The 12,779-nt window shown below is 41.5% G+C and overlaps 1 protein-coding gene across 3 annotated transcripts in view; it reads right to left on the bottom strand.

Moving 5' to 3' along the window:
* Window positions 1-12,026, bottom strand: part of smad2 (SMAD family member 2) — a 17,979-nt gene extending 5,953 nt beyond the window's left edge. Inside the window, exons 1-12 of one of the 3 annotated variants that reach the window (XM_027031126.2) lie at window positions 11,888-12,026; window positions 11,488-11,600; window positions 9,542-9,983; window positions 4,107-4,196; window positions 3,341-3,534; window positions 3,065-3,199; window positions 2,798-2,872; window positions 1,774-1,827; window positions 1,286-1,498; window positions 1,037-1,174; window positions 780-924; window positions 447-559 (exon numbers count right to left, since the gene is read on the bottom strand). In XM_027031126.2, coding sequence (XP_026886927.1) covers window positions 447-559; window positions 780-924; window positions 1,037-1,174; window positions 1,286-1,498; window positions 1,774-1,827; window positions 2,798-2,872; window positions 3,065-3,199; window positions 3,341-3,534; window positions 4,107-4,196; window positions 9,542-9,780 — 1,396 coding nt within the window. In that variant the 5' untranslated portion in view covers window positions 9,781-9,983; window positions 11,488-11,600; window positions 11,888-12,026. Of the gene's footprint in view, window positions 560-779; window positions 925-1,036; window positions 1,175-1,285; window positions 1,499-1,773; window positions 1,828-2,797; window positions 2,873-3,064; window positions 3,200-3,340; window positions 3,535-4,106; window positions 4,197-9,541; window positions 9,984-11,487; window positions 11,601-11,887 lie in introns of all 3 variants that reach the window. The other 2 variants (XM_035535655.1, XM_027031127.2) reach the window with 2 other exon arrangements.
* Between the last annotated feature and the right edge of the window lie 753 nt (window positions 12,027-12,779).

Here is a 12,779-nt window from a genome sequence, read left to right as displayed (position 1 = left end):
CAAGGGGAGGGAATGCATTACTGAAATATTTGTGCCAAGTCATCACCTGCATTCTAGTCCTTCCCGATTACACATATAGGTTCCCTGGTCTTCATAAAGGAAACAATATCAAATGTACATTTCAAATTCTACTACTAATACATTTAATATTGAGGATTTAGGAGGACAAAAAAAAAAAAAAAGAATAAAAATATGAATGAAGTTGATGTGACAGCAAGTGCCATGTTCAGTTCTGAACAGTAAGAACATCAGGGAAGGAGAGCGAGCAAGAGAACACACGTGTGTGCATGAGAGAGAAAAAGAAAGAGGACTGATTATGAAATGGGGGGGGGGGGGTTATAGCAAGTCTGTTGTTGTTCTAGTTGTCATTTGTTGTGATTGTAGAATTTGTCGTTTTCAGGGAAGGGGGGGGGGGGGGTGATACTGTAATGGCAATTAGGACATACTGGAGCAGCGGACACTGGGAGAGCCCATCTGGGTCAGAACTTTGTCCAGCCACTGCAATGGCCCATTCAAGTGCAGCTCAATCCAGCATGGAGTGCTCGTCACCGTCTGCCGTCTGCCAGACACACACACAAAAAAGTCACTCAGGTCTCTCATACTAAACAGCAGTGCATGCTACATGGTTGCTCTAGAACAGGCTATGGCCTTAACCATGTGGGAGGTATTAACAGTTTTCATATTTCTAGACTCCAGTAGTCTAATACCAATAAGTGCGGATTTATTATTTTTTTAAATAAATAAAACAAAATCATCATCATCATCATCATCATCATCACCTGTACTCAGCACCCCAGCCTTTGACAAAGCTCATGCGGATGGTGCACATTCTAGTCAGCTGATAGACGGCCTCAAAGCCCTGGTTTACCGACTGCGCCAGGAGGGCAGCAAACTCCTGGTTGTTGAAGATCTTCAGGTTACAGCCTGGGACAAGAGGGTACTGAGGTGTCAGGATTACACAGCAATGTTTGACTGTGATCTGTGACTGGTTGGAACTCGTGGACCCTGGCCCACCCAAAGTGGGGGGACGGCTTACCTGGGGGGATTTTGCAGACAGTCGCAGGGTGCCAACCATACCTCTGGTTGCAGTTAGGGCTTTGCACAAAGATGGCACTGTCGCTCAGACACTCCGCAAACACCTCACCACCGATATAATAAAGCCTAACTCCACGGCCTGCTCACATCAACAAACAGTCATCAGTGTGAGCACCTCTGCTAAACGGCAATAACATGTTTTTCAGTCATCCTTCAGTGGGTGTGTTGGTGAGTGTAGCAGGGGGCAGACCTATGTGCCTGCGGGTCATCTCCACAGTGGCGTTGCGGTTCACGTTGGAGAGCAGACCCAGGCAGAAACGCTCAGAGTTGGATGGATCCGTGAAGCCGTCAACAGTCAGCGAAGGCTGCGAGGCATGAAAGGTCTCGCCGACCCGCTGGTTCAGCTCGTAGTATGCTATGGAGCACCAGAATGCAGGCTCCGAGTAGGTCACCGGCTGCAAGTCTAACACACACACACACACACACACACACACACACACACACACACACACACACACACACACACACACACACACAAACACACAAACACACAAACACACACACAAACACAAACACAAACACACGATACCAAAAATTGAAAAGTAAATAAACGTCAGCTAAACCTCAAGTGTGATATTTGTGGCTCAGCAGATGCTGCTAAAGGCTATCGCGGGTGACAGTAGAGTGCGTAGAGGGTGGGTCTGGGGGTGGAGTTGCAAAGTGATAATGCACCCTTACCCATGCCGTGATTGACGGGTGAAAGCGTGCTCGGCGACAGCTCCGCAGGAGAGCCTGGCCAGGGAAACAAGAGGTAGAACTTGATACCAAAATACTCCAAGATGAATCGTGTCTGACACCCAGACAGCCCACTTGTCCTTTTTCTTTTCAATTTGTAATACGAATGAACTTCAATATAAAACATACACATCTCTCAACATAGAATGCTACTGGAAGGGAAACAAACTTAGATATTGTTCTGTGGAATGGGATGCCACATGCTAAAAACAGAAAAGGCACTCTTCATTACTTGAAAAAGCCTTTATTTAGACATAGCTATGGAGAAAGCCTCAATGCATTTCGGCAGTCTTCAACAAGGAGAGTGAAAGTACAACTTCAACACAAGTGCTATAAATGAGTTGTGATATGACTTTGTTGAGTTTCCTAGAGATTCATATTTAGGAAACGATTTCAAATTACATTGTAGAAAGCATAACTTCAAATCAAAAAGTTATGTATTTTGGTTAAGAATCCAACAAATAAACCATACAATTGAAAAAGAAAATGCAGTCATATACTAACAGTTTCCTATTAATTTACCAAGAGCAGATGGGAAAAAAAATAAATAAATAAAAATAAATTTATAAATTTATATATATATATATATATATATATATATATATATATATATATATATATATATATATATATATATATATATATATATATTTTTTTTTTTTTTTTTTTTTTTTTTTTTTTTTTTTTTTTTTTTACACGAAAAAAAGATGTGAACCTAAACCCTAGAGGGCGCCAATCTAACCATACATGTTCATAAATATGGTCTAAAATTAGAGACTCTGTCCACAGCCATGTCTAAATAAAGGATTTTTAATTTAATTATTTTTCTTGAAATAAATATCACATATTTTAATGTTGATGATGGGCTGAATAAAACTTCTGTTCTAGAAGATGAAGTGCTTTCCCTCTTCAAGGACCATGTACACCCATTACCATGAAGTGCTGGTGATGCTGGGAACCCATCTACCTGTGTCCATACTCTGATTCATTTGCTGGTCGCTGGTTTCTCCATCCTCACTGATGTAGCCAGGTGGAGGAGTCTCTGCAGATGTACACAGGACACACACACACACACACACACACACACACACACACACACACACACACACACACACACACACACACACCTCAGCCCTGAAATACGCCACAAATTCAGCAAATCTAGTACAGCCCTGGCTTCTGATGAGGAGATTGAGAGAACAGAGACAGCGTTCACGCGTTGCAGCACGCGCACCTGGTATGTAGTTGTTGGGGGGCTCAATCCCGGCAGGGAAGTTGGTGTTTTCAGGTATGGAATGGGTGTAGTCATCCAGCGGAGGCAGCTCAGTCAGGATCTCTGTGTGTCTTGGCACTAGGACAGGCGGAAGCACTGCAGACAGGAGTGTGCAAAGCCAGTCCATTAGAAAGCAGGCCCTGCATCCATACCAGAAGCCCACAACCCCTTTTCTGGTACGTCGTCATCAGCCGCCATAACAGATGGCGGACCGTGTGAAAGCACATCTGCGCGCACCTGGGGTCTCCACGCGCTGGTAGTGGTAGGGGTTGACGCACACCTCATCCTTTTTCAAGTTGAAGGCGTATTCGCAAGTGTCGATGGCACGCAGCTCGTGGTGGCTGTGCAGGTCGGGCCATCGCCACAGGCGGCAGTAGATTACGTGCGGCAGACCTTTGCGGTGGGACACCTGCAGGCGCCCGTCCAGGGATCTGACCCGGACAGGCACATGTGCGCACACATGTATGTGCGCACACACCCATGCACGCACGTAGGAGAAAGGACAGGGAAAAGAGGAAAAAAAGGGAGACAGAAAGAAGACAGGAAAGAAGGAACGTGCCAAATGGTGAGAGAAAAGGGAACACAGATAGAGAAAGGGGAGACAGCATGGTTAGACTGGGTCAAACTGGCCTACAATTATGTACCAAAACCAGACAGAAACAATGCCAAACTCCCCTAATTTTACCACAGAAACAACGATTATCCTTTCTAAGTGCCCGAAAGGACCCGAGTGTACTATGAGCAGAACTACATATGCATCATTTCAATTCAGCTACTTGTAATTTAGCTCTTTAAGCAAGGCCTCCGAAAAGTCACTCCCGTGATTAAAATCTCAGAAGGGTGTGAAAGGTTAATGTGAAATACACAGCCCCCAGGAGGAGAAGGAGGAGGAAAAGGAGCTACGAGAGGAGAACCAGGAGTCTCCCGCTCCGCAGCCTGGCCATGAGCGCCAGCAAAGATGGGCACGGGTGAGTGGTGCGCTGTGGCAGGAGAGGATAGTCACCTGGTTTGGTCAGTGTAGCTGTATAGGCCTGAGGTATCCCACTGTTCTATCGTGTTTGGTGTACTCAGTCCCCAAATTTCAGAGCAATTGCTGTGCACAGAAAAGTAAAAGGAAACAACAAAAAAGAAAAAGAAAAACAAAAAAACAAACAAAAAAACAAACAAAAAAAAAATGATAAACATGGGGGCATGATTCATTCAAAAATACCAAGATGATATACCATGGTGGAGTTGTGGGGGGGCGAGATATAGGGATGTTGCTTCTTTCACTGGAGATGTTCTGTAGACCTGCATGTGGAGACCAAGGCACAGACCAGCTCAAATAAAAGAAGCCACTCTGATGGAGGAACCACATATGACAGCGAGATGGGGAACAAAACAAGACAGGCTGATAAATGTACTCTTATAATTACAGTGCATTATAATTCAATAGCTATGTTCCAATGGCATTGAGGTGGGTTGAGAATGTTAATAGATTGTTTTCATGACTGGTTGGATAAGACAGATTTCAACATTTAAACATGCAGCACTGGACATAAATGAGCTGAACACAATCTATTTCTATGATATACACTACATTCATTTCAATCAAATAACAGTCATTAGACACGCACAAAAAAAAAAAAAAAGAAAAAAAAACACAAAAAAACAAAACAAAAAAAAACCAAACATAGATAATCCTTAATAGGCCATGAAATGAAAATTGTGAAAAGCCAAACACAAAAGTAGGCAGGTCTATTCAAAAATGAACTTAAAAGAACTCAATTGCTGACATGGAAGAACTTTTGAATAGAGATTTTCCTGAGCTAAAATGACACCTTTGTCTAGATGTGTAAAGCTGAGGAAATAATCACAGAGAAGAAACAAGTGACAGGCATCCATTTCTGTGAGTCTTGCTTCTGCTCCTGGCTGTACATATAAAAAAAAAATAATAATAATAATTTAAGTAATAAAAATATTTTTTAAAAGTCCTCCTACAGCATAATTCAACTGAATCTTCAGTTAAAGGACAAATTATCTAAAATGTTAAAACATGAAATTTAGTTGCAGTTCATTCTCAATAAATTGGACATTCTCAAGCAAGTGCTCACATTGACCAGCTCAGCTTGACTGCCTGTTCTAATGGACTTAAGATGACTATTAGAAGAAGCTTCTAGAAACCAGAAGCCATATATAAGGAAAATGGTCAGTGCAGTTGTTGAAAAGGGGACTATTTGGCCTTACCCTTTTACCAACCCATAAATCAATAAAGCCTGCACTACCTGCAGTGAAAAGGTAATGAGAAGACACTCAGCCACTGGTGTTACCAAAGATATTGAGCAGTTGCTCATTTTCCTTATGAATTTCCTTATGAATTGCTGGGTAAATAGTTGGTTAAACTGACAGGTACTTTTTTTTTATTATTAAATGGGCAGCCAGTGCTGTTTTGAGTAACTTAAAGTTACCCATAATTTTATGAAGTTTATTTTTTAATACAGACCTCCACTACAGCGCTTGTCATTTTTGCTGTGTTTTTCACATTTTTCTTGAGTTGGCACAGTAAGGAAAAACAAGATACACAGCAAATTCAAAAATAATGGCTAGTAAAGAAGTGAAGTGAAACTATCCTGTGCTACCACTAACTGGCAGGGCCAGCATTAAGGGAAGGGGGCCTTAGTTTCAAAATACATCTGGAAGGTTTCCCAACACCCACTCTTAGCAGAACACAAACAAACATGCAGACCAGATGTCAATCATGACATGACCAGATGTTAAAACCATGCTCCTTCAATTAATAAATATGAACAATCACAATAACAGCATCCACTGGTTTTGTTAACATACATACAGTTTTGTTAACTCTTGTTCCTGATCAACTTATAATTAGCTCTGTGTGTGGAAGATTGCTAATGCAAACACTATAAGCACTTTCCTACTAATAAGGTCCTGAAAATCCACCCTCTACTAAAGTGAGGTTGGGCCCAATTCTATTTGAAACATCAGCACCCTCACAAAGCTCCAGTGGGCACCCAACAGATTGAGCAGAGATATGCCTTACAGGGCTATTAAGTCCATTTCCCTGGTCACCAAGAGACCCCAAGCCTAATCAAACAAGGACATTCCATCTGCTGGTGGCCCACTGTCGTCCGCGCAGGGAGCCGCTCTAAACCTCTTCTCCACATGCTTATCAGTCTCAGGATAAAGCCTAAAGAAGTGCTTAATTTCTTTTATCAACAACTCTTCTCTTGATAGAACTTATCTACAGAAAAAAAAACACCACAGTCTGCTAGCATCCCCCTCGTCTCTCCATGCCAGGTCTCAATACAGATCCCAAAAGAGATTAAAGGGGAGGTAGTGCACTACATTAGAGGGAACCATATGTCCTCAGCCTATAATCCTGGGTTATGAATACTGAAACTGAGCATTGCTGCCCAGTCTCCTTTTCGACACGAAAGGAAGCAGTCTCTGAACATCCATCATCTTCATAATCCTGTAAGAGATAGGTCTAAATCTATCTCATTATTTCGGCAAGGTTCTCCAATGTGTGTTCTTTTGTTCCCTGTTAAATATCAAAAGGTTTGGGGACTGAAGGTTAGGTGATGAATGCCATTACGTTAAACAGACAACAGCTGCGACTAACAGAAAGAAGAAGCTACCCACGCTTCCAACAAGGCATAATTATGCCAGTGCAAGAGTAACTTTTCTAAAAAAGCTGTTTTCCTTTGAAGATGACATGCAACCTGAAAATGCTCCAGTTATTGTGCAAGTGTTGGTATAAGCCAATTCCACTTTGGCAAAAATTAAGCTTCATAATTCATAACTAAATCTAGGTCACAGCTTGAGAAGAGGGGGGGGGGGGGAATCCTAAAGCACATGGCCTGAAATAACATGAAATTACATCTGAAATGTGTTTAATCCATCTGATTTATATAATAAAGCACAAAAATTATATGCCTGTCGGTAGCCATCTTTTCTTTGCCTGCCAGTAGTCTACTTTTTGCTCATAGCCCTTAGTGGACCGAAGGGATATCTGGCCTGTTCAGATGATGTCATTTGCTCTATGCAAATACTGTTCTACAGGCTGTCATATTCAGCCCATCAGTATTTGACGGAATTGGACGTTGGTCTCCTTCCTCTTCAGATTTATCAGAAGAGATGAAAACAGGGCTTTAATACGGCCATCAGCCAGACAACGGCAAGATCAAATTACAATCAATAGGTTTCAGAAAGACAAGCCCATGGGTGTAGCCAGGGGAGGTGCTGGGGGGAGGTGCAGCCCCACGCTTGCTGGAGGCACATCTGCAGATACGCTATCAGCACCTTTCTTCAGAAGGGCCCCGGTGCCAACAGAGCGGCCCTTCGACCAGAAGTCACATCACTGCAGATAAGGGATCGCTTTCCTTGGAATAGAACGAACAAACATACAAACAAATAAGGGCAAAGAGGTGCACGGAGCCACGCCACTGACAACGCAAAATGACCCATGATTCAAACGTCAAACCAACCACATGTCGAGCAGCAGCTGCTGCAGCCACGACTTTAGATTCAGACACTGACTAGCCCATACGCGCCATGTTGCACCTCAAACTATCTAGTGAGGGGAAGGGGGAAAAAAAATAGTCACTTGACATTGCTAATCCACCTCCTCACTTCCTACATACATCAGTACATAACAGATGAAAACATTTCTATTAGCTTCTTAAAATATCCCTCAAGACAGGGCAATCAAGAGTCATGTCATGTATAGCTAACTAAAGATCACCTTGCAGCACATCAGACTCCTGTCGATGAAAAACAAGGCTTACAGTATGCCAAGTGTGGTCATATGCACAGTAGGTTTATACATCCAACACCACCACGCCTAAAGAAAACGCAACATTGCTTCATAGTGATGTAGATAACATCAATATGGAAACCATTTTGTTGCAAACAATATAATACTCTTTTTGTATCATCTCTCTCTACACACTAGTAACACAGGAAAGAAACACTGAGGAATAGTGGTCTCCAAAGGCTCAAAAAAGCACATCAAGAAAATAAAGTGGGGAAAAAAGAGGCCAAGAGGGTAGTCTGCGTTAGTGTGTTAGCAGGCATTAGAGATAGTTATGACAAAACATGAGAATTAGCAGAGACAATGTCTTCGGCCATTCCCACCAACCTCCAAGGTTAGAGGACTGATTAGAACATCAAAAAAAAACCCACACTGGAAGCAAACTTTCCCACCCTGTGAAATCTCTTCAGACAAGCTCTCAAAGAGAAAGACGACAACGAGCCAAAACTGCTAGCGTGGATCGTCTTTACCATTTTGCACCAGTAAAGCTGGAAAGATTCTTACTAATAAATATATGCATTTGGTTTATATAGTTCATCTTAAAAAAAATCCATATGTGCCAGATGCATCGGACTTCTTAAAAGATTACCAGGGCTTCATTAACAGAAACGTAGGATATAGGATTTCTGCTTCTCTGTCCTAAAAAAAAAAGAACTACAATTTCATATAGCGGTTAAAAATAATCAGATTCAGCCCTCATAAACCAAGGATAGGTTAATTCATATACATTTCCATTTCTTGACAGCATTGTGACGAAACAAAATTCTCCCTTTTAGTTTAGCTGTTTACTTACTGGATTTCAGGACTCACAATAAGGTTTTATTAAGGGGAAAAAATGAACAATACTTCAGATGACCTTCAAGTCATAAAGTGTAATCTAAGAATATGCATTAGGCATAATGATAATATAGTATAATAGACCAAAAAGTGGACGTGTGAGTTTTAATAACTTCTAATTTGTAAAGCACAAATTATAATAAAGTTTTTTTTTTGTTTTTTTTTAAAACACACCATTGTGACTCAAAGCTACAACAAAAAGCTACGAGAAGCACTGTTTGCGTAAAACACAAGTGCCTTAAAAAAAACAAGGTTTCAATTTGTTGAGTCTAAAAAGCTCTACTAGTCCACAGGCTTCCAACAATACAGATAGAAGTCACTGATGGTTAATATCCATCAACAGGAAAACAAGAAGGTTGTTAGTGCCTGACGTGAAAACTGGGCTTCAGAATGTAGATGAGGTGGAATGGGAAAAACACATGATAAGAAAATATATACATCATCAAAGCCAAACTGACAGACTAGAACCCAAGTCAGTGTAGACAGATGGCACAGAAAAAATGTAAAGAAATAAAATAAGCAATGCTAATGTGATAGGTGCACCCTCATTCATTTAAGGAGTTGAGGCAGTAACACACCAGTTTACTATGTGCTAAATACATTTCCTATTGAAACTGTGAAATTATTCTTTCAAAGCATAATGTTTTGATAGCTATGAGCAAACAAACTGCATGAGAGCAGAGGGAAACGGTCAGAAAGTGAGGTTTGTGGCACGAGGTCGTATTGGGGGGAGAGTGCATGTGTGCAGGGCAAGGGTTTGGACAGGATTGTCAGTGGCCGTGGCATACCTGGGAATGGTCACACACTTGGTGTTGCAGTTCTGTGTGGTGATAGCCTTCTCCAGCTCATCTAGTTGCCCTGTTTTCTTTAGCTTCTTCACCAGGCTCTTCACAGCCTTCTCACACCACTTCTCCTCCTGGCCATTCTGCTCGCCGCCGCCACCAGCTCCACCAGAGCCACTTGCCGATTTCTTCCAGCCGAGCAGGCGCTTCACCACCGGCGGGGTGAATGGCAAGATGGATGACATGGTCGGTGTGTCAGGTGATTGTTCAGCCACCTCCCAGACAGGTAGGCTAGGGATGCTGAGGGAAGCGAGACGAACCCGCTTTGGGCAGAGGGCCACTGGGTTAGGGATGTAAGGGAGCGTTAGAAGGAAAGGTAGGTGGGGGGGGGCAGGAGAGGTGTTCAGGAGATGGAATAGGGAAGGGGAGGGGGGGGGTGAGGAGTTACCTGAGTAAAGAAAAACAGAAATAAAACATCTGATGACAGACCACACAAAACCCTGGCTTAAACGGATGAGTAGAAATTCCCGCACTCTGCAAAATGCACTCTGAAGTGCCAGTACTCATCAGTACAGATTCACATGTCAAAATGCTCTTCAAAACAACAAGGTTGGTAGCCAGGTTCACACTTATGACAATTTCTGTAACAAATGAGTTAATATGCTTTCATTAACATGTAATTTGCTAAAATAATTAGGTCAATTGGTTTCAGTAAGTTAACATCGTACCTGTGCCAAAGCTTCATAGCATGAAAAAAACTCTAGTTTACTTAAACGTTCTTAAAATAAACTAAAGAAACTGCAGTTTCATAGAAGCAACACTACCATAGAAGATTAAGGATAACAGAAGCCAAATTTCCATATTCCTAGCTTCTCGTTTCAAAGCCTTCACCGGTGTAATTTAAAGTTTTGTTCCACCTAACGAGGAAAAGAGCCCCGCTATTAAGAGAGATTTCCTTGCTGCAAGTCGTGGTGACAAAGATGTACTCAACTCAGACCCCATAAAACAACGATTGTTAACAGGGGGAAGTGGAAGTAAACAATATATTTTCAGAGGTTGCGTTTTACAAAATGGCTAATTCCCACAGAGGGCTTTGCTGGCATAAGGTTATTTATCATAGCGGAAACGACCAACAATGAAAAAAAAAGAAAAAAGAATGGCTCCTAAATGACCAACAAAAACACTGGACACAAAATAAACGTAGGGGTAGTTAAGCAAAATTACAGCACTGATTTTAAAACTCAAACTCACAGTTTAAGCCAAGCAAATATTTAGAAATTATTAAAACGCTTCGGTAATTCGTCAGGTGCGAGTGAAAACCGGTCATCACACTGTAACATAAACCTCTTGGAAATGTGTCCTGCATTGTAAGTCAGAAAAAGCAGAACACGTGTACATGACGATCACAGCTAGACAGCATAGGCAGTTTTTAGTATAAAACCTTTAATACAATTGTTTACAACTGATGCTCACGGATCTTTTCAAGAATCTGATAATTAATCTGTTTATTTTAATTTGGTGTGTGGAACGTCGGAAAGGTCTCGAGCCGTTATTTGGTTAAAAACGAATCAATGAATTGTATTGATTTAATTGGACAAATTCATTTATAGAAACGTTTACCGGATATCCAGACAAACGAAACAAATTCCAGTACGTCTGAGATGGACAGCAAATAGACTACTGTAGCTGTCTTCTAAACTACTCGTGAGCATGCAACTAGATAGGTCATGCATAAACCACACTGCCCGTAGTAATCTGGCCTCAAAATTCTCAAATTTCCACAGGTTATTCACCCGATAAGACAACAAAACAAATCGATTAACTATATGTAGCTAGTCAACAACAATGTAACCCTAAAATACGTCAGGCCAATGCTGAGCAGGATTGGCAAGCTAGTTCGTTGCAAAGAAGTTATAAAAAATGATTTTTCTGCCGAACACTTCAAAGTTTACCTCAAGCAGATCGACTGGTGGAAAGAAACGTATTGGATTGCTGCATGGAAGGTTGTTCGACGGAGTCCCACGATTCTGGAGCAAAAGGATTCCGCAGAGACTGATGCTAGTGGCTACAATGAAACAAAACCGGAGCATGAATGCAGCTTTAACCGGTCACAATTAAACAGCTCACTGTGTGCTTTAGAAATTACAGATCGGAATATCTGCACTAATTAACTTAGAAAGCGATCGAAATGTTTGAGATGTAATGCTTTGTAAGATCGGTATCCTCATCCAGTACTGACAATTAATTCCCCAAACCGCTAGCAGGCTTGCTACTTTGTTTGACAGAAAAATAAACAGGTTAGAGACATGTTTGCCATCAGTTATCTTGCAATCTGGTACTGGAAAATCTCACCTTATCAATAAGACGCGGATTGTATGGAAATGCACAAGTGTGCAGTCCACGTTAAAACGTGATTTTTCCAGAGTACGTAAAATCGATTTTAAACTGTATTTTCCTTCCTCTATAGCCAAATTACATCAGCAGACGACGGCCTGTGATACAACCAACCTAACATTAATGCACGCAACGCGATACTTTCCTGCCCTCGTGCCCACCCTTAGTATTCCATTGGCTGAAAGAGAAACCTATGCACGTGACAGTAGAATAACGCTTCTCATGCATTGGCTTAAAGCCGATGTCAATTTCTTAGACTATTACGTAGACACAATTTCTAGTATTGCTATTGGACGTCCGGATTCGTATCTTAAGCTGTGACAGTTAGATTCCAGCATACAGGCTGTGGTTTGTTAATGTGGCCGTCTGTCTACGGACTTAATAATAGAACTACACCGAAAGGGGTAGGGAAATTGGAAGTGGGTTAGTTCCGTCATAACAACGAGCGTATTCCTCCGCCGTTTAACAAAGGAGAATAAACGGGACTTCGTTGTTTTTAATCATGCAACTGCTTACGATTCACTTGTGCACGTGACAACGCAATGTAAAAAGATGCCAAGTAAATGAGAATGTGAAACTTGTTAATGTGAATATGCACTGCAACAACTGTGTTACAATAATTGATTGGTCCATATTATGTGACTGTACACAGAGTACTTGAATGAATGTTGGTGCTAATTTGGGATTTTATGGCATGTGCTGTGACAGTGGAATGGATATTTGAAAAGATTTGAGTAGTGGTCCACTGTATGTGTGTGGATGGATGGATGGATGGATGGATGGATGGATAGATAGATAATATTTATGTACAAAGTGAAGCATGAAACTACAGAACTAGAGTAAAATGTAA

This window comes from Electrophorus electricus, chromosome 17, assembly GCF_013358815.1.
Source record: "Electrophorus electricus isolate fEleEle1 chromosome 17, fEleEle1.pri, whole genome shotgun sequence".
Classification (NCBI taxonomy): domain Eukaryota; kingdom Metazoa; phylum Chordata; class Actinopteri; order Gymnotiformes; family Gymnotidae; genus Electrophorus; species Electrophorus electricus.
This window is presented reverse-complemented; position numbering and strand designations above follow the sequence as displayed.